The sequence below is a fragment of the Xenopus laevis genome, chromosome 5S (assembly GCF_017654675.1).
Source record: "Xenopus laevis strain J_2021 chromosome 5S, Xenopus_laevis_v10.1, whole genome shotgun sequence".
Lineage (NCBI taxonomy): Eukaryota > Metazoa > Chordata > Amphibia > Anura > Pipidae > Xenopus > Xenopus laevis.
The window spans coordinates 128,241,219-128,268,315 of NC_054380.1; the positions used below are offsets into that span (position 1 = coordinate 128,241,219).

Genomic DNA, 27,097 nt, shown 5'->3' on the forward strand with positions numbered 1-27,097 from the left:
GAAACATATTTGCCCTTGATCCCCCTCTGGCATGCCACTGTCCAGGTCGTTGCACCCTTTAAACAACTTTAAAATCATTTTTCTGGCCAGAAATGTCTTTTCTAGCATTTAAAATTCGCCTTCCCATTGAAGTCTATGGGGTTCGCGACGTTCGCGAACCGTTCGCATTTTTGACGCAAGTTCGCGAATATGTTCGCGAACTTTTTTTCCGACGTTCGCTACATCCCTAATAATAAGTGGTCACTTCAAGCATTTGCACCAACATCTCTAATAAAGACATATTTATGACCTATATGTACCCCCCTATTCAAATTGACCTAAGCGTAAGAGTACTAACAAAGTTTCGCTAGGCAGAAATGAGCGCTAGCGAAAGATCACTATAAAATGCTTGCACAGACGAATTAACACTAGCGAAACTTCCCCAGCGTTCGGCTGCTGAGACGCAACTTTGTTTCTTAGTGAATTAGCATAGAGGTAATGAATTTGCACCTGATGAAGTGACGTGAAGTGTGGTGGATCGTTCGCTGGCAAAAACTCGCCTTTCAGTGAATTTGCCCCATAGTGTTTATGAACATTTTTACATAAGCCAAAATGAATGAGGGAGTAAATAAAGATATAAATCTCTCATGTGCTATTTGTTCTGCTAAAGGCAGGCTGCTATCAGTTACAACTAAATTATACCATGTATCACCCTGATGCCTTTAAATCTCACGCCGCAGCGCAATGACATCCTGATGCCGGCAATGTTGCACACATACAACCAGGAAGTGCGCGCCGACATGAGCGGCCGAACAGGGAAACACCATGCTGTGGGCATCCCTGCCAGCCCACTAGATTACCAGGGTGAGTGCTCTTTACAATTCAATTCATTTTCACCTAAATAATTCATATGCCTTGGTTTCTCTGTGGCCAACCCAAGATTACAAGACTTATCAGGCAGAAATCCTGAAATGAGCACATACTCCTGCTGCACAACCAATTCAGATAAAAATGAGATCTATGAATTAAAAACAAAAGTCCTCACGTGTTTCGTATCTAGAGATAATTAATTAGGCAGAACTCTTAATTTCTTTCTGCCTATAAAAATCTAGAATTTATTGGTCAGCAGAACACACTTGTCTGCCCATTGCTTCTCGCTTGTGCGTGCTTCTATAGCTGTATAAATAATAAATAGGCATATGCCAGGCAGGTTAACCATACTGCTTCCATTATTTGCTGTTTGCTTTGTCGGTTTCTATACATTTCACTACTAAATATTTGTCACAATGTACAAATATCAGTTTGTACATCATGAAACCAGAAGTCCTGGGTTGCCTTGGCAACAAGCAATAACTTCATAATTGATACAGTACATTTTCTTTAAAGACAGATTTTTTTTATTTTTATTAAAACCATAAAAATAAAAGGTCTTTCAATGCCAATTTGATTAGAAAATACATGTATGGGATGATTTCCTTTACCATGTAATAATAAAACAGCAACTTGTACTTGATCCCAACTAAGATATCATTAATCCTTATTGGAAGCAGAACCAGCCTGTTGGGGGTTAATGAACATAAATTGAATCCAACTGCAAGCCAAAAAATGTATGAAATGGAATAAAAACAAGAATACCCTTAAAATATTCATCTAAAATAAACATTTATTCTAAAGTTGCAGATACATGTTTCCTAATAATACAACTAATGATGCATGGTTCACACATGAGGAAATTCAAAAGAGACTAGAATATGTTAAGATAAATAAAGGTCCGGGGCCAGATGGTATTCATCCCAGGGTACTTAGTGAACTTAGCTCTGTGATTGCCAAAACTTTTTACTTAATTTTTCATGGTGCATAGAGACTGGCGAATTGGTAATGTGGTGCCTCTATTCAAAAAGGGATCCCGTTCTCAGCCTCAAAACTATAGGCCAGTTAGTCTGACGTCAGTGGTAGGAAAGCTTTTCGAAGGGTTAATAAAGGATAAGACTTCTTAGCAAATAACAATACTATGAGTTTGTGCCAGCATGGTTTTATGTGTAATAGATCTTGCCAGACTAACTTAATTTCTTTTTATGAGAAAGTAAACAGGGACCTCGATTCTGGGATGGGATTTAACTATGTAACTATGTAACTATGTATTGGGACCTGTTATCCAGAAGGCTGGGGACCTGGGGTTTTCCGGATAATGGATCTTTCCATAATTTGGATCTTCATAACTTAAGTCTACTAGAAAATCATGTAAACGTTAAATAAACCCAATAGGCTGGTTTTGTGTCCCTATAAGGATTAATTATATCTTAGTTGGGATCAAGTACAATGTACTGTTGTATTATTACAGAGAAAAAGGAAATAGTTTTAAAAAATTTACATTATTTATATAAAATGGATTCTATGGGAGACAAACTTTCCGTAATTCAGAGCTTTCTGGATAACGGGTTTCCGGATAACGGATCCCATACCTGTACCTAACAAAAAAATATAATAAAATGAATTAATAAGAACAGCTTCTAGTAACTAATAGTCAGGCTTTGGAGAGGAAAGTGATTTGATTTATTTATAACAGAGGTGCATTTCCAATGTATCCTTTAATTAAACATGTGCATTGATCAACCTTTTATAATGAACTCTTTTAAGATTATAAAAGTACACAATACAATGCTGCCTGCCAACCAAGAACTTCATTTACAGGGTCCAGCTCTAACTAAAAATAATACAAAATGGTTTTGGAGAAAAGTAGGATAAGTAACTGGGTCAGTTCTGATGGGAAAAGAGCATCTTTTGGCCCAGATTTTTAGCCTGTTGGAGATGCTGGGAATAGCAGTCCAACAAGTGCTACAGTTTTGCAGGTTGTACATCCCTGGTGCAGATCAGAGATGTCACTGTGCTTTCAGTGTGCCATGTACTGTGCTTAAAGGAGAAGGAAAGTTTGAAACTACAGTAAGTAAGCTTTATTAAAAAGGTCTATATATAAATACACCAGTAAACCCTCAAAGTAATGCTGCTCTGAGTCCTCTGTCGAAATAAACACAGCATTTCTTTCCTTCTATTGTGTACTCATGGGCTTCTGTATCAGACTTCCTGTTTTGAGCTTAAACCTCCAGGGCTAGGGCTTGAGCATGCTCAGTTTGCTCCTCTCTCCCCTCCCTCCTCCCCTCCCTGCAGTAATCTGAGCCCAGTGCTATGAGTGTGCAGGGAGAGCAGAGCCGGGCCACACCGTGCAGGCGCCCTAGGCAACCTGTCCTGCTGTGGCGCCGACTGAGCGTGCACATGCGCGTGTTTATCGCTGGCGCGCATGCGCACACGCGCAAATCGGCATGCGCACATGCGCAGAAAGGCCAAACACTGTGCAGGAAGACAGGGAGTGATGGGACCGGACATGGAGTAGGCGACAGAGCAGGTACGTGCCTGTCGCCCCCCCCCCCAGCTTTGCGCCCTAGGCACGTGCCTACTCTGCCTACCCCTAGTTCCGGCCCTGAGGGAGAGACTCAGGCAGGATGTTACTGTATGTCACACCAAGCTAATATGGCGCTGTTATCCTAAACAAACAGAGATGGTGTCTAGAGCTGTTTACTCAGGTATGGTAAAGCATTCTACAGAATAAATAGTGTTATAGCTTGCACTATTGTGGCTAATCTATTGGCAATAAACTGTCTTGGTAGCTTTCCTTCTCCTTTAAAGGCTCAGAGAAAATATAATATGGAAACAATGCTCTCCTGAGCCCTTTTGCAATTTACATTGAGGTTTTTTTAAATTAGCTTTTTATTTTTTTTTAAGAGAAAGAGGCTTCATAAGACTACATTTTCTCTAGCATCTCCTGCAACAGAAGCTGATGGCAAAAAAAGTAGTAAAGGGTTTAGTTCAACATGCATAAGTCCCCCTCTCCTGCTGTCATGTCATTGCACTGGATTCTAGAGGGCAGGAGCAGCACCTCCAAGTCCATCACAAAGATGCATCGCAGTCAAGCAAGAGGCAGGCAGATTAGTAATTACATATATTTAAAATACCCATCCAACAGTGAAAAGCTTTTCTTGTACAAAACTAGAAATAAAGAGAGAAAAGGAAGAGACAGTTCAAAATGCAATATACTGTAGATCATTGTGTCTGCACACAAACAGAGGTGTGCACACATAGATAACTTGGCTACTGACAGGTGGCCGAAAGTCCTTCCATATTCATTTCCTTAGATCAGTGATCCCCAACATGTTGCTCACGAATCCCTTGGATGATGCTCACAGTGGCCTCAAAGAAATTGCTTATTTTTCAATTCCAGGGTGGAGGCAAGTTGTAGTTGCATAAAACCAGCTGTACTGCCAAACAGAACCTCTGTATGAATACCTGGTGGTCTAGTGGGACGGGGGAACTGTCACTTCCGGGTTCTAGTGGCACGCAGCTAATTTCGGCTTTCTTCAGTGCACCTTGTGACATCAACGCGGTTGGATCGAAATTTAAATATTTAAAGGCACACATGCACTATTCCACTTGCCCAGCGTAAAAGTCTATTCCTATAGTTCCTGGATGCGCTTCTCGTAATCTGTTCTTGTTAGAATACCTGCGAGGAGTAAGTTGCAGTAATCAAGGTGGGAGATGATAAAAGACTGAATAAGTGTTTTGGTTGATTCAGAACTGAGATATGGTCGTATTCGGGCAATGTTGCGCAGTTGAATACGACAAGATTTTGCAAGTGTTTGGATGTGTGGTGAAAAAGACAGAGTGGGTTGAAAGGTGGTGTTGTTTACTGTGAGTGATATCTGAGGGACAGGGGAAGATCTTGGAGGAAATATTATGAGTTCTGTTTTTGAAAGGTTCAGTTTCAGGCGGCGCTGTGACATCCAGGAGAAGACAGCAGAGAGACAGTCTGTAACTTGGGAAAGGACAGAAGGAGAGAGGTCAGGAGTAAACAAGACAAGTAGAGTTGGGTGTCATCAACATATAGGTGATACTGAAACAACTGAATAAGTTTTCCTAGCAAAGTAATATAGAGTGAGAACAGCAGGGGGCCTAGAACAGAACCTTGAGGAACTCCAACAGAGGAACGGTCAGACAGATAAGATGTGAACCATGAAAGAGCAATGTCAAGAATGAGTATAGAATGTCTAGGAGGAGTGGGTGTCAAAGGCTGCAGAGAGAGATCTAGAAGGATGAGTATGGAATAGTGACCTTTAGACTTTGCCAGTAGAAGATCATTGGTTATTTTGGTGAGTGCAGTTTCACTTGAGTGTGTTTGGCAGAAGTCAGACTGCAAGGGGTCAAGAAGGGAGTTGTGAGTGAGATGCCGGATCAGGCTTTGTAAACAAGCCTTTCCAGTAATTTGTATGTGAATGGAAGACGGGAAAACGGACAATAGTTAGCAGGAGAGCTGGGATCAAGGGAAGGTTTTTTGAGGATAGGAGTGATTAGAGCTTATGTGTATAAGGATGGAAAAGTACCAGTAGAAAGTGAAAGTAAGGTAAGTGCAGGAGAGAGTGTATCAGAGATTGGATAAAGGAGGGGAGAGAGTATGGGGTCAAGGGAGCAGGTTGTGGGGTTTGAGCAGACTAGAAGTTTGTTAACTTCATCTAGTGTTGCGGGGGTGAAGGAGAACAAAGTGGATGTGTATGCTCAGTCTAATGAGATCGATTTTTTCATTAAGGAAATTAGAAAAATCGTGGGCAGTTACATTAATGAAGTCCCAATCAAATCTGGACATGTATGGTCAGTTGTAAGGTATGGTTCTGTTATTGTCTATAACGTATTTTCAAGGTTAATATTGCTAACACAAGGAATATAAGAGCACCTTGACATGTGAGTGTAGCCAAATGGGAATTAACAGAAAAAGTATGTCCTATTAAAAGCTGTGACCTCTTTCTTCATTATTTAGTTAAGAAAAATGCAAATGAAGATAAACATTATGTATAATAACAAGGCCAAGTATTACCTTTGAATTTTTAAATGTAGGCCGCGTACCGGGGCCTGCGGGGGGGGATCGAGGAGTCCCGTGTGGCCTTCATGTCAAAATCTTAATTTCTGGCTCAGTAGAATTTTTCAAAACCATTACATATTGTCTTTTATGTAAATTGCTTCTAGGCTCTTTTATTCAATTGAGCAGGGAGTATTTGGAAAAGGATTAAATTTAGATTAGACGATGGAATAATTATAACAGCACAGCGGTTTCGGATTTTGTTCTTCTTTTTCCCAGCTCCAGTAGCACGTGGCAAGGTTCTGTTTTGAAAGGTTACCTATTACCCTAAGAGCAATATATATATATATATATATATATATATATATATATATATATATATATATATATATATATATATATATCTATATATATATATATATATATCTATATATACTTAGACATCAAAAAAGAAGGACGGCACTCCGGTACATGGAATATGCTTTTATTCCAGGTTCATACAAGGATCCAACGCCCTACGCATTTCGGGAATCACTCCCTTAATCATAGGCCTATGAACCTGGAATAAAAGCATATTCCATGTCTTTCTTTTTTGATGTCTAAGTGAGTTTCAGCAGTGGACGCTGCGGACGGAGCACCCGACTGGAGCAGCAAATAGGGAGTGTGTGAACTTGGAGCGGTCCCCCTTTGTGAAGTCAAGTGTATATATATATATATATATATATATATATATATATATATATATATATATATATATATATATATATATATATATATATATATATATATATATATATATATATATATATATATATATATATATATATATATATAATATACCAAAAAATGACCAGCAACACCAGGATTTCAGTGAAAAAGAAATGTATTCATATGTGCATATTTAGCCAACGTGACGTTTCGGTCCTCTCAGGGACCTTTCTCAAGGCAACTATGCCTCCCATTACAACAAGTTTATATAGCCAATAGTGAACAAACAATTAAGGAAGTGACATCACCCTATTAAAGTGATCAGTGCAGTTTTAAGAACATTAAAAGCTTATGATATGATATACAAAAATTCCCACATATCATTAATAAGGGTGATTAAGATACAGTTATAATATTATATAAAATGTTAGAATACATAAAAAGCTCTAAATAACAGTTATTTGTTGTGAGTCCTGTGTATATAAAGTGCAGAGTGCAAAGTGCAAAAAGAATTTAAAATATTATAAATATTATAAACATCTGTATCTAGTCTGTCATGGCTCGAGACCCCTCAGTGAATTATGTTCATATTAATTTGATTTAGTTTACTTTTCTTTTATATTTTTATATTTTTATATTTTTATATTTCACTATATGTCTCCAATCCAACTGATCCATAATATATGATTATATGAACATGTCCACGGAGTATATAAGCCATACTGATCAATTACTATAGTCTATCTACTTATCCTGTGGCTACAAAACAATTTAACTGCAATGCCGTATTTAGGCCCCTTGGAGCCACGCAGTCCAGTTCATATGTCCAGAATGCCTCCCTCTGGAGCAACATACGGTCTGTGTTCCCTCCTCTTGGGGTATCCTGGATACAGTCGATAGGCATACATTTAAAAGAAGAGGCAGGATGTTTAGCTTGTAGCCAGTGTTGGGCTACTGGCACCCTTATTAATGATATGTGGGAATTTTTGTATATCATATCATAAGCTTTTAATGTTCTTAAAACTGCACTGATCACTTTAATAGGGTGATGTCACTTCCTTAATTGTTTGTTCACTATTGGCTATATAAACTTGTTGTAATGGGAGGCATAGTTGCCTTGAGAAAGGTCCCTGAGAGGACCGAAACGTCACGTTGGCTAAATATGCACATATGAATACATTTCTTTTTCACTGAAATCCTGGTGTTGCTGGTCATTTTTTGGTCTACATAAAATCCCTTACCGGGCACCCAGGTATAGAATCAGGAAGCGGTGTGCCACCCTACCGACTATATATATATATATATATATATATATATATATATATATATATATATATATACATGTTAAGAATCAATAACGAGAGATCCGACCGCTCCAGCTCCCCGATACTCCCCTCGTCCAGGTGCTCAGTCGACAGTGTCCCCACTGTAAGTACAACACACACTCCACAGACAGACGGCACTTCTGGGAAAATTTATTTGGAATAGCTGCTGTTTTCGCCTAACGCGTTTCGGGACTACGTCCCTTAGTCATAGGCTCTTATATATATATATGTTACCTGTTATCCAGAATGCTTGAGACTAGGGGTTTTGCGGATAACAGATCTTTCTGTAATTTGGATCTTCATACCTTAAGTCTACCAGAAAATCATTTAAACAATAAATAAACCCAATAGGCTTGGTTCCAATAAGGATTAATTATATCTTAGTTGGGATCAAGTACAAGCTACTGTTTTATTATTACACAGAAAAAGGAAATCATTTTTAAAAATTTGGATTATTTGATTAAAATGGAGTCTATGAGAGATGGCCTTTCTGTAATTCTGAGCTTTCTGGATAACTGGTTTCCGGATACCTGTATTCAGCATTGTAATACACATCCTATGTTGTTCTGCAGTGAAAAACCCGAGTTCTGCATGGTAACCCAGCCTCATTCTGAACAGAAACAATCATGCTTCATATCCTTCCATAAAGCCTAGATAATAGCATTATGTCTGTGTGCAGCGTGCCTGAATAATAATCGCACCTTCATTTGCGCTTGGGGACAATAATATGCTTGATTTACTCCAATCCAATAAGACTAAACATTTTAGCTAACGTCTCACTATTTGATCGTTCCATTTAAAGTTGTATTTTAGGTTGGTAACTTTTTATTCAAAGCAGATTTTAAAATATATTGATGCAACTGTTCAATTACTAGGAGGGTAGGGCCCCTTAACTGCTAGATACTAAGGGGTAAATTTACCTCTGAAAATCCGCCAACGTTGGCTTCCGCACATCGCAACACTTCGCCAGGCGTAAATTCGGCTGGACAACGCTAATTCACGAAGATCCGAAGTTGCGCACAGGGTACCGAACGCTTGCAAAGTTGCGCTACCGATAATACAATCAGCAGTTCGAACTTACGCTAGCATTGGCTAATTTGCATACGGCGTGCAGTTAAAGTACAAGGATGTATATGTTGCAGCAAATACATTAAACGACACAAGTCCAGGGAACCTTAATAAAAGAAAATAAAGTTGTTATATTGCCCTAAACATGAGCCCACTGTATAGTTTAGGTGCCATATGTAATGAAATGTAGGGGGGGAAGCCGGGTACCCCAAAAAAATGTACGCTCTTTTGCAGCCTATCAGAGTCTATCTCCTTCTCTAGCGAAATTACGCCAGCGAAGTGCCGAAATGACATCACCCTAGCGAATTTTCACCAGCTTTAGCCACTTCCCCCTTTAGTAAATTTCCCCCTAAATAATGTTCACTCCCCAGACCTTCAGCAAGAAGAGAAATCCATTGATCACCGTTAAAGGGGTTGTTCACCTTCTAACACTTTTTACAGTTTGGTTGGTTTCAGATAGATCGACAGAAATAAAGACTTTTTCCAATTACTTTCTGTTTTCTATGTGGGACTGTTTTTCTAATATTGAAATGTAAAGTCAAATTTTTCACCTTCTAAAGCAGCTCTGGGAAGGGGGGGGTCGCCGACCCTCTAACCTTTTCTAAATTGATACATTTATTTGACACTTTTTTGTTTTTATTCCTGCTGACCTGAATTCCTGAGTTTCATTAAAGGCCGCTGTTTGAATTGATACAATAACTAAGTGGCACCTGAATTACTGACTTGCCAGATTCAAACACTAGAAACAGGGAGATTAAACTTTCAACTTAGATATTGGGAAAAAAAAAAAAAATTGAACTGAAAAAAGTGTTTGGAAGGTGAACAACCCCTTTATTAGAATGGGCTGGCATTAAAATGATTCACTGTCATGAAGTTGATGCTCAAAAATGGCTTATTGTACCAAAGTACCTTCTTATAGAGCATTGCACCAGCATCTTATGGCTGCTCCCAGGTATCCCTTGTACAGCTCAGTTATATTCCAAGGGGCAGATTGACTAAAGGGCGAATTGTCGCCAGCAACCGCTTCACACACATTGCACCACTTCGCCAGGCGCAAATTCGCTACAACTACGCTAATTCATTAATATGCAAAGTTGCTCCCTGGGCATTTCAGTGCGAAGATGCTCTAGCGTTCGTTTGTACCTAATTCGCTAGTGATCTTGCGCTTAGGCCAATTTGCTTACGGCGGGTAATTTAAAGTTGTAAGGATGAAGTTACCACTTTTTCTTACAAATGTCCAGGGAATCTTAATAAAGACAAGAGAGTTAATATAATGTTCTACACATGAGCCCACTGTAAAATTAATGTTCCATATTTTATAAAATGTCTGGAGAAAAAATGGTTACCCAAAAATGTTTAAGTCAGGACTTTTGCAGACAATTCCGCTTCAAAAAATGAAAAGTCGCCAGCATTTTTTGAACTTTAATGCATTTTCGGCAAACAGGATATGATGTAAGTGACAGAAGATTGAGGAAGATCTAGTTGCTTTATAGCCTGGTCTGAGCTGGCGAAGTCAACTCTGGCGAAAGAGCTAACGTTCAGTAAAATCCGCACTTTACTGAATTTGTGGAGTAACAACCAGGCGACTTTTCGCTCTGGAGATATAGTGCGAACGAACGCTAGCGATGGTCTCTTTCACTAGTGAATTGATGTTAGTGAATTGGCAATGTCCCTGTGATTTCTGGTGAAAAGTCCCTAGCGTTAGCCACTTCGCCCTTTAGTAAATCTGTCCCCAAGAATCAAAATAAGAGATCTGCAAGTGAGGAAGCAGTCAAAATATGGTGGTGAGTCATTCTGTAAGAATACTAGACTGTAGACTGATTCATATTTTCAGAAATCAAAGTGCTGGCCCTGGGTAAAAGGTGAGCATGCCCCATTGGAGATTTCCCATCTTTATATAATTCAAGAAAGCCATATTTTAGTATATTAGGAACACTGGGGCATGAAAAACAAGACTGTTGCTGAGCTTGCAGATAAGACTGGATCAGAGACAGCTCAGAAAAAGGTCCGGATTTGTGGTGAGGCCACAAAGGCCAGGGCCTAGGGCGGCAAGTTGTTAGGGGTCGGCATGCCGCTCAGCCGCTTGCTAAAGAGCACTGGGGACGCCCAGTGCTCTGGTGCACCTACGATCCATAGAGCGGTGCAGGAGGCAACGCTAGGACCGCGCGGCCTAGGGGTGCCCGCCGGTGAGATCCGGCGCTGCTCAGAAACGTCTACATGCAGAATTTGTGCAAAAGGCAGTTATTTTGTTATATTGTCTTTGTACTGGAATCAGTTATTTGAGTGAGATCTAATTAATCTGCTAGAAAAGGAAGCCCCCCTATAAGATATATTGGATCTAACTGTCAATGAATATCTGACTAAAGGTGGCCATACACGGGCCGATAAAAGCTGCCGACAGACCGTGTCGGCAGCTTATTGGCCCGTGTATGGGTCCCCACGACGGGCTTCACCGATCGAGATCTGGCCGAAAGTCGGCCAGATCTCGATTGAATGGGACGGAAAATCCCGTTGGATCGCGGCCGCATCTATTCGTTGATACGGACCCGCGATCCGCCCGCTCGTTTGGGCATCGTTAGGATCTGATCGTTGGGCCCTAGGGCCCATGATCGGATCAGCCGATATTGCCCACCTCAAGGTGGGCATATCGGAGGGAGATCCGCTCGTTTGGCGACATCGCCAAACGAGCGGATCTCTCCATGTATGGCCACCTTTACTGCTGCATGAAGACAGAATGAAGAGAAACAGATGCTGAGAGAGGGATAGTGAAGATAAACTTGATTATTTCAGAAACAGTACAGAATATTTAATTGATTGTATTTAGAAAGTTTCTTATTTCAGTATGATGAAGCTTATATAAAATTTTCAACTTCACAATAGTTCCCCTTTAATTATGTAAATCCCCTAAAACTAGTGATTGGCAAATTTCTCCCGTTTCGATTTGCAGAAAAATTCACGAATTTCCTGCAAAATTAGCGAAATTCGCAAAACGGCGAAAAATTTGTGTGAAAATCATAAAATTGGAAAGTTTCACAAAAAAATCATGAAATTCGGACATTTTAACAAAAAAATCGCGAAAATCTGACATTTTCACGAAAAATCATGAAAATTGGAATTTGACGCTTGCGTCGAAGCTGACGCTGGTGTTAAAAGTCAATGGCCGTCCAAATAGTGGTGACGCTGATTTCAATGCAAGTGACTTTTCAGACGTGCGTCAAAAATTTTGATGCCAGGGAAATTTCGAAGATTCGTAAATTTATCGGCCGGCGATGAAACGTGGAATTTTGCTGCAAATTCGTGCCAGGCATATTTATTTGCCCATCACTACCTATAACCTGTTCTGTTCCACGTCGGTGAGATAATCTGAAATTCATAATTCTCCATAATCCTTTTCTCTTCTGCGCCTGTAGAACAAGAAAATGAGTTACAAAGATGTCCAAAATTAAAAGCAATTTCATCTCCTATAATCCTTTAATTTAGGATTGATAAATCAACCACTTAAATTATATTTCCCAAGACACAAAGTAAAGCCCCTTAGGGTCAGGCCAAACTGGGCGTTTTGGGGAGATTTGTCGCCTCGTTGTTGCGGCGACCAATCTCCCCAAACGTCTTCCCTGACTCTGCGCCGGCTAAAATGAAAAAATCCCGCCGCTAATCACACGCGGCCATTCGTTTTCTGAAGTCACCCGAAGTGTGAGGCAACTTCGAGGGACTTCAGAAAACGAACCACTGGGTTATTTTCATTTTAGCCGGCGCAGAGTCAGGGAAGGCGTTTGGGGAGAATGGTCGCCGCAAAAACGAGGCGATTAGTCGCCAGGCGACCAAATCTCCCTAAAACGCCCAGTGTGGACTTACCCTTAAGGCAGTTCTAGAGTTGACTAACAATTACCATGAACGATACTAACCCAAAGGTTTCAGAATGCTTCACCGCACGTAAATTCTAATTTAAAGTCTGTTATATTTACTTTTCATTACTTTTAATTGAAATGAGAGATGTATTTGGAAGCTATGTTCTAATGAGTGGGAGACAGGAATGCAATTTTCTCCTGATTATGGTTTGTTAATGAACACTTCTCATTTCCCAGACTGGAAGTGGTGTCCTCTTAGGCTTATAATAAAAGAAAAAATATGCCTTAATTGTAAGCAAAGTATATCTATGATAAATGTAAATTAAGAGGATATGGCTTAAGCAGTGGAGTAACTAGATGTTATTGGACCCCACAGCAAAGTCATTTTATAGCCCCCCAAATATGCAGAGGTTGTACTGTTTTACCAATAAATATTAAAATGGCTCATTAATTAGGGCTTCACAGGGCCCCCTATAACTCTTGGGCCCCCCTGCAGACGCCCCTGAGCTTAAGCTTAAAGCAGAACTAAACCCTAAAAATGAATAGGGCTTAAAATGCCATATTTTATATAGTGAACTTATTGCACCAGCCTAAAGTTTCAGCTTGTCAATAGCAGCAATGATCCAGGACTTCAAACTTGTCACAGGGGGTCACCATCTTGGAAAGTGTCTGTGACACTCACATGCTCAGTGGGCTCTGATTGGCTGTTGAGAAGCTAAGCTTAGGGGTCGTCACTAATTATCCAGCAGAAAATGAGCTTCCCTGGCTGTAATATAAGCTGATGTTACAGGTTTGCTGATTATTAAATTCTGATGCTAATTGCACTGGTTTCTGTGCTGCCATGTAGTAATTATGTGTATTAATTACTAATCAGCCTTATATTGTGACATTTCTATTCTATGTGTACTGTATATTGTGAGTGGGTCCCTAAGCTCAGTAAGTGACAGCAGCACAGAGCATGTGCAGTGAATCAGCAGAAAAGAAGATGGGGAGCTACTGGGGCATCTTTGGAGACACAGATCTTTACTGCTAAAAGGGCTGTGGTTGCCTTGGGCTGAAGCCCAAAACATAATGTACATTTCTAGCCTACTTCTTAAATGAAGGTTTAGTTCCCCATTGATGTTCTAGGAGAACGTTATTCTTGGCATTCATATTTGCATTTATATGTGTGGAGCTCAGCTCGGGAAGATGTACCTCTTCTGCCAAGCCTAAGCTCCCTTATAAAAGTCTTTCATCCTCATGATGAACACAAGAGTTTATTAAGGGGCAGATTTATCAAGGGTCGAATTTCAAATTTGAAAAACTTTGAGATTTGAATTCAAAAAGACCAACCAAAGTTAAATCGAAGGGGATTTTTTTGGCTGAATAGGTCAGTTTTCAATCGAATTCGTACGAAGTAGAGCATTCGATCATATTTGTTTTTCCCAATTTGACCAATAGACTCCAAATAGGTTCTACAAGGTCCCCCATAGGCTAAAACAGCAATTCGCCAAATTTTTAAAGAGACAGTCCATGATATATTTCAAAATTCGAATTCGAGGGAGCGGGGGTCTATGTAGAATAGAGGGTAGGGGTTTTTATAATTAAGGGTTTGGTTCTCCTTTAAGGTATTAAGATCCAAACTACAGGAAGATCCATTATCCGGAAAACCCCAGATTCCATTCATTCAGTATAACAGGTCCCATACCTGTACTTGGTGGGAACTCCTGAGGTCAATCTTCTCTAGTGGACCTCTGGTGCCTCACCCAATATCTTTAAGCCAACTTTAATTTGCCTTTATCCTTTCTGCAAACCGAAACTATCTGTGATTTTAAATTTAACAAATAAATTCTGTTCTATGTATAATTTCTCAGACAACTGTACGACTGCAGGGGTGAGAATTCTGTAATTTTACCTTCCTCCTTGTAGTGATACCAAATCACGGCCACAGCTGCAAAGCTGACACTTTAATATCCCAACCCCATCGCACCATATTAATTGAAGCATATTTGTGCGGTTCTTTCAGCCCTGGTCTTTCCCTGTAACGCATGTCCTTCACTGTTATTAATAAATAGATGCCAATCACTCCTTCCACAGAAATGATGAATTGGTTTGTGAGCTGACATTCAACTCTAGGCTGCGTGTGAAATCCATATCAGCAGGGCCCATAGACATTTCTCTCATTGGTTTTATTATACAAAAAGACGATCACTTTGAATTAAAAAAAAAAAGTCACATAAAGGAAACCAATTATGCCAACTTGTAAATAATGAATCAGCCCAGGTTTTACTCACTTCCAGGAATAGATGAGGGATGGGGAAAACAAACAAAATCCGATATTTATATTTGCTGCCTACACTTCCCATAATACAAGCTCACGGCCTCCGGAAATGCGCATGCCTAGCAACCAATTTTATTTACTGTAAACATGTTAAGCTGCTGCATTTAATATAATACTATACATAATTTAGTACCTTTAATTAACAGTAAAATTCATGGAAGGCAGTCTCCTATTACTTACAGCACCGATATCATCTTCGTAATTAGTGACCTGTTTGTAATGAGGGGAGCCAGACAGAACTCTCCAGGCTGTTATTCCGAATTCTGCTGCCTTAGACACCCCATCTTCAGGGCAGATTCACTAAAGGGCGAAGTGGCTAACGCTATCGACTTTTCGCCACCCGCAGGGATATCGCCAATTCACTAACAGGTGCAGGTGCCAATTCGCTAGTGAACAGGACATCGCTGGCCTTCATTCACACTGTATCGCCAGGCGACTTTTTGCTCTGGCGAACGATCGTTACTCCGCAAATTCACCAAAGTGCGGATTTTACCGAATGTTAATTCTTTAGCGAGATCTTCCTCAATCTTCTGTCACTTGCATCATATCCTTTGTGCGAAAAATGCATTAAAGTACAAAAAACGTTGGCGACTTTTCCTTTTTTTTAAGCGGGATTGGATGCTCCATTGACTTACTTTTTTGGGTAACCGGTTTTCTTCAGACATTTTATAACATATGGAACATTCATTCAGGTTCCCTGGACATGTGTAATAAAAAGTGGTAACTTCAAGCATTTGCACCAACATTTATAATAAAGACGTCCATACAACTTTAAATTACCCGCCGAATGCAAATTGACCTAAGCGCAAGATCACTAGCGAATTTTCGATCACTAGCGAATTTTCGGGTGGCAGAAATGAACACTAGCGCATCTTCGCTATGAAATGCTCGCACAGCCGCAGTAATGATAGTAAAAAGTCGCTAGCGTTTGAGACCCGGAACGAAACTTCGCATTTTAGTGAATTAGTGTATTCGTATCGCATTTGCACCTGGCAAAGTGGTGCGAGGGGTGTGAAGTTGACGCTGGCAAAAATTCACCCGTTAGTGAATCTGCCCCTTCATTTGTACTGATGTCTCCAACAAGGAGAAGCCTAGAGGCAAATTCACTATGCGCTGAAGCGCCTAACGCTAGCGTCAATTCGCTAGCGTTGGGCATTTTCGTTACTTCGCAAATTTACTAACGGACGCTGGCGTAACCTCACACCCTTACGCCTGGCGAATTTTTGCAACGGACATAACTACGCAAATTCACTAAGCGCGCATTGTACTGAACGCTACCTTTTACGCTAGACTTCCTTCGCCACCTCAGACAAGACGAAGCGCAATAGAGTAGATAGGGATTGCTTCAAAAAAAGTTAACATTTTTTCTAAGTCCCAAAAAACGCTGGTGTTTTTTCTATATTATGGGTGATAGGCTGAAAAAGATCAAAACTTTTTGGGGCTCCCCTCCCTCCCCCTACATTCCCTGACTCATGGCAACTTAACTATACAGTGGGCACATGTGTAGGGCAAAATAAAAATTTTATTTGATGTTTTGAAGGTTTCCCAGGCATTTGTAGTGATTCTACGTATTCCTCCATTGAAATTTGAATTTGGCGCCATATGCAAATTAACCATCGCTAGCGTAACTTCGCTTCGCTAAACGAATCAACGCTAGTGCAACTTTGCAACCTTACGCTACCCCTGGGCGCAACTTCGGATTTTAGTGAATTTGCGGAGCGCTGGCGAAACTACGCCTGGCGAAGTGCGGGGAAGTTACGTCTGGCGCAACTACGAATCTTAGTGAATGTCCCATCTAGAGAGTAGCAGAGACAGAAGTTGCCATTATTACTGGGCAGAAAAAAACTTGGGGTTTAGATTTTTGTGTCCAGAAGTGATGAATTTGCTTAATCCTTAAAGGTGAACTATTGGGAAAATAGGTCCTACTTGCAATTATAATCTATTATGGTCTGTGTTGGGGTTTGTACAATAATCAAAGCATTTCAGGTTTTTCCATCGATTCACAAAAAATCCTGACTTTTCCGGGCTTCAAATTCTAAAAATTCTGATTTCTTTTGCACAACAATCCAAAAAAGTCGCAGTTTTCATGCGACAATCCTAAAAGGTTGCGGTATTTGTCAATCCAATTTTTTGTGATTTTTAATGATAAATAATGGTAAATAGCAGAATTTCGTTTAGTCTAATTTTTTTTTTAATAAATCATAAAAATTTGTATTGAAGTAAATAACCCCCTAAGTGAAACAAATTCTCTTACAAAACCAAAAATCCCGGCTTATGACTTCCAGCCGTTATATGAGGTTACAAACTGACCATGAAATAGTTGGAGCCACAGCTTTCCTATTCCTAACAACCAATGCAGATGTTCACCCCAGTCAACTGGACACATTTTCAGTTCGGTCTAATACCAAATCCTCCACCATATTTGAACCCTGATATTCATATCCGGACGTGAACATTTTTTTTTTGTGTGAACAAGAAAATTGGTTGTTTTCTGTTGAGTCAGGGATCTAATTCAGAATAATTTGAATTAAAGGGGACCTGTCACTTTAAGGAATAATTCCAAATCCTATTTTCTAATGTTAGTCAAGCAAAATAAACTTCATTTGCACAAATAATAAAAATTATTTAAATCTTGTTTTTTTTTTTTTGGTCTTGGAATTCACAATTACATCAAGCAGTCAATGATGTCACGGTGGCGGAACGATGACATTGTGGGTGGGACAGTGATGTCGTATAGGCGGGTTGGTGGGCGGGGTTGTAACGTGGTGGTTGGTGATTGGCCAGTCGCCACGTTAGTTTTAGGAATCCAGCCCAGTTTTCCAGATTTGGAAAACCGGGCAGGCAGTTTTGACCCAGACAGCCCTCCCGAAAACCAGACAAATATGGATCTTTTAATAACAAAAAGAATGTGGGTTTCATGTTTAATTTTAAAAGGACTTTTAGTATACAGCATTTAATGTCTGTATACTTTAAGTTTGGGGGTACAGTTTTCTAAACCAGTGGCAGGTTCACAAAGCTAAATCCCTTTAGGGTCCCCTAATCTTTGCCAGTAAGATATCTGCCTTGTTTTCAAGGTGTTGTTGAACTAAAACTCCCAGAATTTTTTATCATATAATTAAGCTAAGCTCCCATTCAGCCTGTGTTCAGCAATGTAATGAAACCTACCTGTTACTTATAAGCAGAGTATCGTCCCACTTCTGTTGGGTTTCCAAAGGAGTTCTTTACTCTACTGACCTTTTTTTTTTTTTTTTGTTCTGTACATTTAGATTTATTAAAGGTCGAGGGATAGAGTTTTTTTTAATTCGAATGAACTCGAATGAACTCAAAACGCGAATAATATCTTATCTAAGAAAACATTACCCACCTGAAAACTTGAATCGAAATTTGACTAAACTTGAATCTAGGTTTTTCTCCGAAAAAAACTGAAATGTCAGGAAGGCTATTAACATCTTCAAATGGGTCACTGGACCTTTGCCATTGACTTCTACATGAATTCGGCAGGTTTTAGGTGGCGAATAGATAATTCGAGTTGTTCCCAGGGTCCAGGTATAATAAATCTCGAATTTAAATTTGGGTTTGGATTATTCCCAACTCGAATTAGTGAGTTTTGACCAAAAATCCAACTTGAAAATTTGAATTTACAATTAAAATTAGTGCGAAAATGAAAATTTAATATAAGCTTCAGCATACTGAAATAAGAATTTTTCTAAATATAATCAATTAAAAATCCTGTGCCGTTTCTGAAATAATCAAGATTATCTTCACTGTCCCTCTCTCAGCATCTATTTCTCTTCATTCTGTCTTCATTCAGCAGTTGGGTGTCAGATAATATTTGACAGTTAGATCCAATATATCTTATTGGGGGGCTCCTTTTGCCTAGAAGATGTATTAGAGCTCACTCTATTAAAATCATCAGATATCATGTCTCTCTACATGCAGAATTTGTGCAAAAGGCAGTTATTTTGTTAGATTTTGTTTGTACTGGAATCAGTAATTTGAGTGAGCTCTAATACATCTACTAGGAAAGGAAAACCCCCTATAAGATATATTGGATCTAACTGTCAATGAATATCTGACACCCAACTGCTGAATGAAGACAGAATGAAGAGAAATAGATGCTGAGAGAGGGATAGTGAAGATAAACTTGATTATTTCAGAAACAGTACAGAATATTTAATTGATTGTATTTAGAAAGTTTCTTATTTCAGTATGATGGAGTTTATATCAAATTTTCATTTTTGTGATAGTTCCCCTTTGATAAATCTGCCCCTTACAGAAATGTGCTTTGTATATTTCATCTGCTTCTCTGAAAGGAAGGCCAGGCTGACTGATGTGTCTATCAAACAGGACTAGTGTAGAATCAAGTTGCATTTGGAGAAAAGCTCCCCGTGCTCTACCATCTACTCTCACGCCGTACAAATCTGTCTTCCATCAAATAAAAAATCTTAACTTACTGCAGAGCGAGAGAAATGCGTGAGAAATGTTCCTGTATCGTAACAGGCGCCCGTGCCAATTGCATGAAATGTAATTACTCCAAATCACACTAATTGCTCTCTCATTTGTTAAAAAGCCGCTGCCAACTGGAGCCAACACAACCCAGCGCTAAATTTATCCAAAGCCCAAAGAATAGTTTGCCTGCAGCCGATGTTAGTGGAAAGATCATAAAGGCTTCTCTGTATGGCTGTAATTGCCAGTCTGCCAAATGCTCAAAACAGAGTGTGCCCACGTAATGCCAACCAGCGAGAGGAAATAGCAGGGAGCTTTTGTTTTAAACGTAAGGCCCAAACCTTCAGTTATTTATACAAATGCACATTAAGCGGGACGGGTAAAGGCAATGGATGTTTATTTTTTCTTCCAGCCAAATGATAAATCCTGATGACCCACAACAAACAGAGGATCACTGGCAATCTGTGGATTATGGCAAATGGGGCTGCTGTAAAATGCCATCAGTGTCAGACTGGGACACCAGGGGCCCACCCAAAAAACCTTAGACCAGGGGCCCACTCTCAGTACTAATATTTTTCTTCTCCTCACTCAACTTCTATTCTCCTAGTCTCTATTCTTTACATACTATAATCTATTAATCTATTTAGCCTCTTTGTTCTCATAGAAATAGGGAATGGCCATGAAATAGGCCAAACATTTAGCAGCACAAGGGCCCCCTGACACCTGGGCCCACCGGGAGTTTTCCTGGTATCCCTGTGGGCCAGTCCGACACTGGATGCCATAGACCAGTTATCCCCAACCAGTAGCTCGTGAGCAACATGTTGCTCTCCAACCCCTTGGATGTTGCTCCCAGCGGTCTCAAAGCAGGTGCTTATTTTTGAATTCCAGGCTTGGAGGCAAGTTTTGGCTGCATAAAAAAAACAGGTTTACTGCCAAACGGAGCCTCAATGTAGGTTGATAATCCTAAATGGCCAATCACAGCCCTTATTTGGCACCCAGGAACTTTTTTCATGCTAGTGTTGGTCCCCAACTCTTTTTACTTCTGAATGTTGCTCATGGGTTCTAAATGTTGGGGATCCCTGCCATAGACAGTCACTATTTCTTGGGTTGGTGGGAGGCTGTTTAGGCCTCTCTGTACTTGTAATGCCAGGGCTAATTTGAATCCCAGTCCAGACCTGACTGACTTTACTGCATTGATAGCATAAGAGCGGGGTAGAGTTGCACAGTACAGGTACGGGAATCGTTATCCCAAAACCAGTTATCCAGAAAGCTCCAAATTACAGAAAGGCCGTCTACCATAGACTCCAAATTTTTGAAAATGATTTCCTTTTTCTCTGTAATAATAAAACAGTAGCTTGTACTTGATCCCAACTAAGATATAATTAATCCTATTTGGAAGCAAAACCAGCCTATTGGGTTTATTTAATGTTTAAATGATTTTCTAGCAGACTTTGTAGATATTTTATTCAAATCCAATTACTCACGGTGGGCGAGAATCTTATATCCCTGGAGGACTATAGTAGGATAAATCCGACAGACTTAAGGTATGAAGATCCAAATTACAGAGCCGTTATCCAGCATTCTGGATAACAGGACCCATACCTGTATCTGGCTGTAGAGTTTTACAAGCCATAGTAGCTATAGGGTACATTAATGACTCCCCTGCACTGGTAGCAAGATATAGGGGTATATTTATCAAAGAGTGAAGTTAGAGATCTCCACAGTCCTCTAGAGTGAAATTCCGGCACTCTCCATTAATTTCTATGGGATTTTTAGAAGAGCATTTATCAATGGGTGAAAGTGAAAGTTCATCCTTTGATAAATACGCCTTTCAAAATTCCATCGAAATTAATGGAGAGTGGCGGAATTTCATTTCAGGGGGCAGATTCACTAACCTGTGAAAAGTCGCTAGCAACCGCTTCACACCCATCGCTATACTTCACCGGGTGAAAATTCGCCAATTCACTACTGGGCGCCGAACGCTGGCGTCTTTTCGCTAGCGGTGCTTCGGTAATGCAAGCATTTTAAAGCAAAGATATGCAAGCGTTCATTTCTGCCTAGCAAAATTTCGCTAGGGATCTTGCACTCAGGTCAATTTGCATAGGGCGGGAAATTTAATGTTGTATGAACGTCTTTATGTTAAATGTTGGTGCAAATACTTACAAATTACACTTTTTAAAACACATGTCCAGGGAACCTTAATAAAGACAAGTTATTCTAATTCCCTACACATAAGTCCGCTGTAAAATTAATGTTCCAGATGTTGTAAAATGTATGGGGAAAACCGGTTATCCAAAAAAAGTTTGTTAGGTCTTTTGCAGCCAATCAGGATAACAGATCCCATACCTGTACTAGGGTATTCCATATCTTTCTGAATCTATCTACATTTGTCCTGCTGCAAACAACTCACCAATGATGTGACTGATAGCAGAAGCAGTTGGTCGTGCGCATTGTTGCACTCAGATATGTCATTTATTTCACAGGTGGGACCCCAACATTCCATTGTCATGAGCCGTGCTGCCCATATACCCTGCCAGGCTGAGCTTTTTGGCGACTCAGATTGTAATAAGGGATCCCATACCGGTTTAATTAATCCATACTGGAAGCAAAATCAGCCTATTGGGTTTATTTAATGTTTACATGATTTTCTAGTAGACTTAAGGTATGAAGATCCAAATTATAGAAAGATCCATTATCTGGAAACCCCCAGGTCCCAAGCATTCTGGTTATCAGATCCCATACCTGTACATTGAGGTCGTAGGCAGTCTCCAAGGGGTACAAAGTAAGACACAAGGATATGACCGTTTACAGCATACAGTAATTTGCTACAATATCCACATCCAGGCAAGTCACATGGATTCTAATGGCAAAGCCCCTACATGTCCCCTAGACTATGTCACATTGTCCCCACACAAGGCCTAGGAGTAGGGTTGCCATCTTTTAGTTCTGGCCCTACCGGCTGGTGATGGATGGGGGCGGGCCAGAGAAGGGCAGGATAATGTGGTTTTGGGGCGGGGTTGTGACATTTTGGGCAGGGTTGTGAAGTTACAGAGGAGGAGTCACTAAGTTTCAAAGCTGGTTTGACCAGGAACTACAGCCCTTGGATTAGGTGAGTAGAGGATCTGAGAGGGGTGGATATGAGGAGGTAACAATAGGGATTACAAATTTCCTGGCTAATGCATTGCTGGTAAATTTGTAATACCATCCCCGGCTTGGCTGGTGTTTTACTGTCTAGGCCAGGGAAATACCGGCCAGTTGGCAACCCTACCTAGGAAGACCCACTGAACCCCAGTAAAATTGGAGGATAAGGACCACCTTGAAGGTCAGGGCAGGATTTACATAGCGGGCACCCCTAGACCCGTTGATGTTCGTCGCCTCCCTCCCTTTTATTCGCGCAAATTTTCATCATCGGGACCGGATTAATGAAGACTGGAGTACGGGACATTTAAAAAACTATTTTATCTCCTGTCCATCCCCGGTGTTTGTGAACACTGGGGATACTAGGCTAGGCTAGGGTTGCCATCTTTTGTCCCATGGAACTCCAGCCACGATATAACAGTCCGTGATGGAACGGGGAGGGGTCATGACATCAGGGGCAGTGCAATGACATGGCGATTGGCCAATTGCCATGTTAATCATAGGAAATCCTGCCTCGTTTTTCCTAATTTGGAAAACCGGGTAGGCAGTTTTGTCCTGGACACCCTTTCAAAAGTTCAATCTATCTGGGTCAAACCCTACCTTAGGCCCGGGCCTTGTGACCTTTCCACAAATCCAGGCCTGCTGAAGGTAAGTGAGCTGTCATTATCATACGATGGATAGGGCTGCTGTCTCTGCTGAGTTGCAAATCTACGAAGAATTAGCAAGGCAAAAAAAAAGAAAAAAGACTAATTTCCGTGGAAGAAATAGAAGAACATCCTAGAATATCCTGTTGGCTTCCATGACATAACAAATGACTTGTGCTTCGCTTATGCACTTTATTCCGGGTGAGGCACTCAAGGTGAATATTATCACAGATACCTATCAGGCTGAAAAGCTGCTCTCATAATTTTATCTGCCATTGGAATAAAAAAAAAAGCAAAAAAGCTTGAAAAATCAGTCTGGGGAGTTTGGCGTAATCTGAGCAAACTGCGCCCCCAAGTGGCGTAATGGCGGCACTTTATTCCTGCTGCAGATCTGACGTCTGTTTTCCCTTAGCTGCCAGAGGGCCCGACAAAGCTTTGCCACAGCCATTTTTATCACAGTTAAATACTGTAAACTACATTCGTTTTCCCTCACACTGAATACAAATAGTCTAAATAGGAGAAAACAGAAATGTGCAGTAATTTGTCAGTACAGAATAGCAGAACCTTCCCAGCTATTTAATCCTGCTCTCATAGGGGCAAATTCACTAAGATTCGTAGTTGCGCCAGCGTCCGTTTCGCCGCACTTCGCCAGGCGTATTTTCGCCAGCGCTACGCAAATTCACTAAAATCCGAAGTTGCGCTCAGGGGAAGCGTAAGGTTGCGAAGTTGTACTAGCGTTAATTCTCCAAGCAATGCGAAGTTACGCTAACGATGGTTAATTTGCATACGGCGCCAAATTGAAGTTACAATGGAGGTATATGTAGCAGCACTACACAAGCCTGGGAAACCTTCAAAACATCAAATAAATGTTTTATTTTGCCCTACACATGTGCCCACTGTATAGTTAAGTTGCCATGAGTTAGGAAATGTAGGGGGAAAGGAGGGGAGCCCCAAAAATTTTTTCGATCTTTTTCAGCCTATCACCCATAAAAAAAGAAAAAACGCCAGCGTTTTTTGGGACTTAGAAAATTTTTAAACTTTTTTTGAAGCAATCCCTATCTACTCTATTGCGCTTCGCCTGGTCTGAGGTGGCGAAGGAAGTCTAGCGTAAAAGGTAGCGCTCAGAAAAATGCGCGTGTCAGTGAATTTGCGTAGTTACGTCCGTTGTGCAAATTAGTCAGGCGTAAGGGTGCGAAGTAACACTAGCGAATTTACGTGTGTCCGTTAGTGAATCGGCGGATTAATGAAAATGCGCTACGCTAGCGAATTAACGCTAGCGATAGGCGCTTCGTCCTTTAGTGAATTTGCCCCATAATGTTCATAATAAATCACCCGAGGGGTGAACACAATAAGGCACACGTGCGCTGGCCGAGGCAGCTATGAAGGGGTTAAAAGTCAAAGATCTTAAATGACAAAGGCATCTTAAAGGGTTAGCCACTTAGAACTACTGCTGAATTAAATACTGAAGCATTCCGTTCTGTGAAGATCAAGTGCTGGGAGAAGGAAATATTCGTATATAGACCTAAGAATTTCAGTGCCGGTGATGTAGAATAAATGATGCTGGGATAAGTATTCTTGGAAAGATGCCACTGATTCCAATGAGCTGGGTTCCCTTTAGATCTGTGCTATGGTACAAGATCCAGCCTGCGGCACTGAAAGCACACCTCCCAAGTGTCCCGTTTTTCATGGGACTGTCCCGATTTTGACAGTTCAACTTGTATTATTAGTGAAATATCCTGACTTTCTCTTTGATCTCCTGCACTGAACAGCCAGAAAAAGATACAATGTTTCTAAAATGTAATTGGCCCAGAATGCATGGCAGGTGCACTTAGATACATTTGTTACAATTTAATATAAGCAAAGAAACAATTGTATCTATTTAAGATAAAGCAAGTCTCTTGTGGAAATGGTGACTTTCAGCTTAAAGGATAAGTACAATTTTAAACAAGTGAATGTAAAATTGATGAGAGTGATATTATTAGAACTTCCTCTGCTTAGGAAAGATTTGAGAAAGGATTCTAATTTTTTCCTAAGCAGAAGAACATCAGAGCAGTCTCTTTCTTTCTCCTGACAACTTCCTTGACTACTTGGTGGTCAGACTGGTCAGAAACTGACCAGCAGGTGGCGCTGTTGTAGCAAAATTCATTCATATTAACAACACATGTATCTAATATCTTGGAAAATAAGAAGAAAATAAATAATGAATGTAAATTACAAAAGTGCTTAGAATAGCACTCTTATCAATTTTAAATTCACTTATTTCAAAGATTTACTTATCCTTTAACGGCCAATTCTCCTTCATTAGCAAAATGGTAATAACACATGAAAACCACAGAAATGTGTTCAAACTTTCATAACCTGCCCCTTTCCTGTAGCGGCTCCACCAGAAGAGACAGAAGTAGAAATGGCTCCACGTAAGGGTAAGGTAAAGAAGGAAGAGCAGGTCATCAGCTTGGGGCCAGGCCCAGACTGGCAATCTGTGGGTTCTGGCAAATGCCAGATGGGCTGCTGTATGGTTCCATAGAAGGTTACTAAATAGTGGGCTGGTAGGGGGCTGTTTGGGCCTCTTTGTACTTGGAATGGCAGGGCCTATTTTGACTCCCAGTCCAGGCCTGCTTGGGGCCTCAAGTGACTGAAGGCGAAAATGTGTTTGGAGTTTGCCACATCTTTTCCTCCTTCAATGAAACCTTTGTCCATGTGACTGACCTGTCAGTCAAAAAAAACAGTTGCCGTGTAACCGGTGGCATGAAGGTGAAGGCCGACAGAGATGAGTCCTCTCCATATGCTGCTATGTTGGCTGCACAAGATGTTGCCCAGAGTTGCAAGGAGTTGGGCATCACAGCTACTGGTGGAAACAGGACCAAAACACCAGGACCTGGTGCCCAGTCTGCTCTCAGAGCTCTGGCTCGTTCATGCATGAAAATTGATCGCATTGAGGATGTGACCCCCATCCCTTCAGACAGTACCCGCAGAAAGGGCAGTCGCCGTGGTCGTCGTCTGTAGATTCTACCTTTCGTCTTTCGGTTGTTAATAGAATTTCAGACCGAAAAAAAAAAAAACTTTCATAACCTGCCAAGTTTTGTAAAATAGACATGGTAATTGGGGGTGACCAAATGAAACTCACCATGCAGAGTAGCTATTTCTATTTCCAAAATGTTGGGAGGTAGGCTGCTGCTGCTGCTGAATTTAATACTGAAGCATTCCATTCTGTGGACAAGATCAAGTGCTGGGAGAAAGAAATATTTTGGGGTTGTATATAGAACTAAAACTCTCAGTGCCAGTGATGTAGAATAAACAATGCTGCCATAAAAGTACTCTTACACGGATGCCAGTGATTCCAGTGAGCTGGGTTCACTTTTGATCTGCGCTATTGTGCAAGAGTGAACCTGTGACACTGAAAGGCTTATAAAATATATGAGGTAGGGGTCTCCAAATTAGTAGAGTATTAACTCACCACATTTAGGAAGTGGTCCAGGTGCACCGCCCTGAGTCCTCAGCATCGGCAGCAGACAAGCGAAAATTCTTTGAGTGAATTATTTGCAGTGTAACCAGTGTAATTTAGAAATAAAAACAACATCATTCCAAGGTCCCTATGATCTTGACACATAGTGAATTAGCAGTAAACACGTGGCATCATGCAGGGTTGGCAGAACCCCAGGCGAAATCCTAGTGGCCCCTCACCCTTATGGACTCCACTGCCTCAGACCCACTATAAACCTTCT

The 27,097-nt window shown here is 40.6% G+C and overlaps 1 protein-coding gene across 1 annotated transcript; it reads left to right on the forward strand.

The window, feature by feature from the left end:
• The first annotated feature begins 743 nt into the window (after positions 1–743).
• LOC108717492 (40S ribosomal protein S14-like) lies at positions 744–26,420 on the forward strand. Its single transcript, XM_041564139.1, has 3 exons — positions 744–843; positions 25,751–25,795; positions 25,981–26,420. The coding sequence occupies exons 1-3, from the start codon at positions 744–746 to the stop codon at positions 26,376–26,378; spliced, it is 543 nt and encodes a 180-aa protein (XP_041420073.1). The 3' UTR covers positions 26,379–26,420.
• The last annotated feature ends 677 nt before the right edge of the window (positions 26,421–27,097 follow it).

Coding starts and splice junctions, on each gene's coding strand:
- LOC108717492 (XM_041564139.1), top strand. CDS start 744: ATGTTGCACACATACAACCAGGAAGTGCGCGCCGACATGAGCGGCCGA. Junction 844..25,750: donor CAGCCCACTAGATTACCAGG/GTGAGTGCTCTT, acceptor CCTTTCCTGTAG/CGGCTCCACCAGAAGAGACA. Junction 25,796..25,980: donor AGAAATGGCTCCACGTAAGG/GTAAGGTAAAGA, acceptor TTTGACTCCCAG/TCCAGGCCTGCTTGGGGCCT.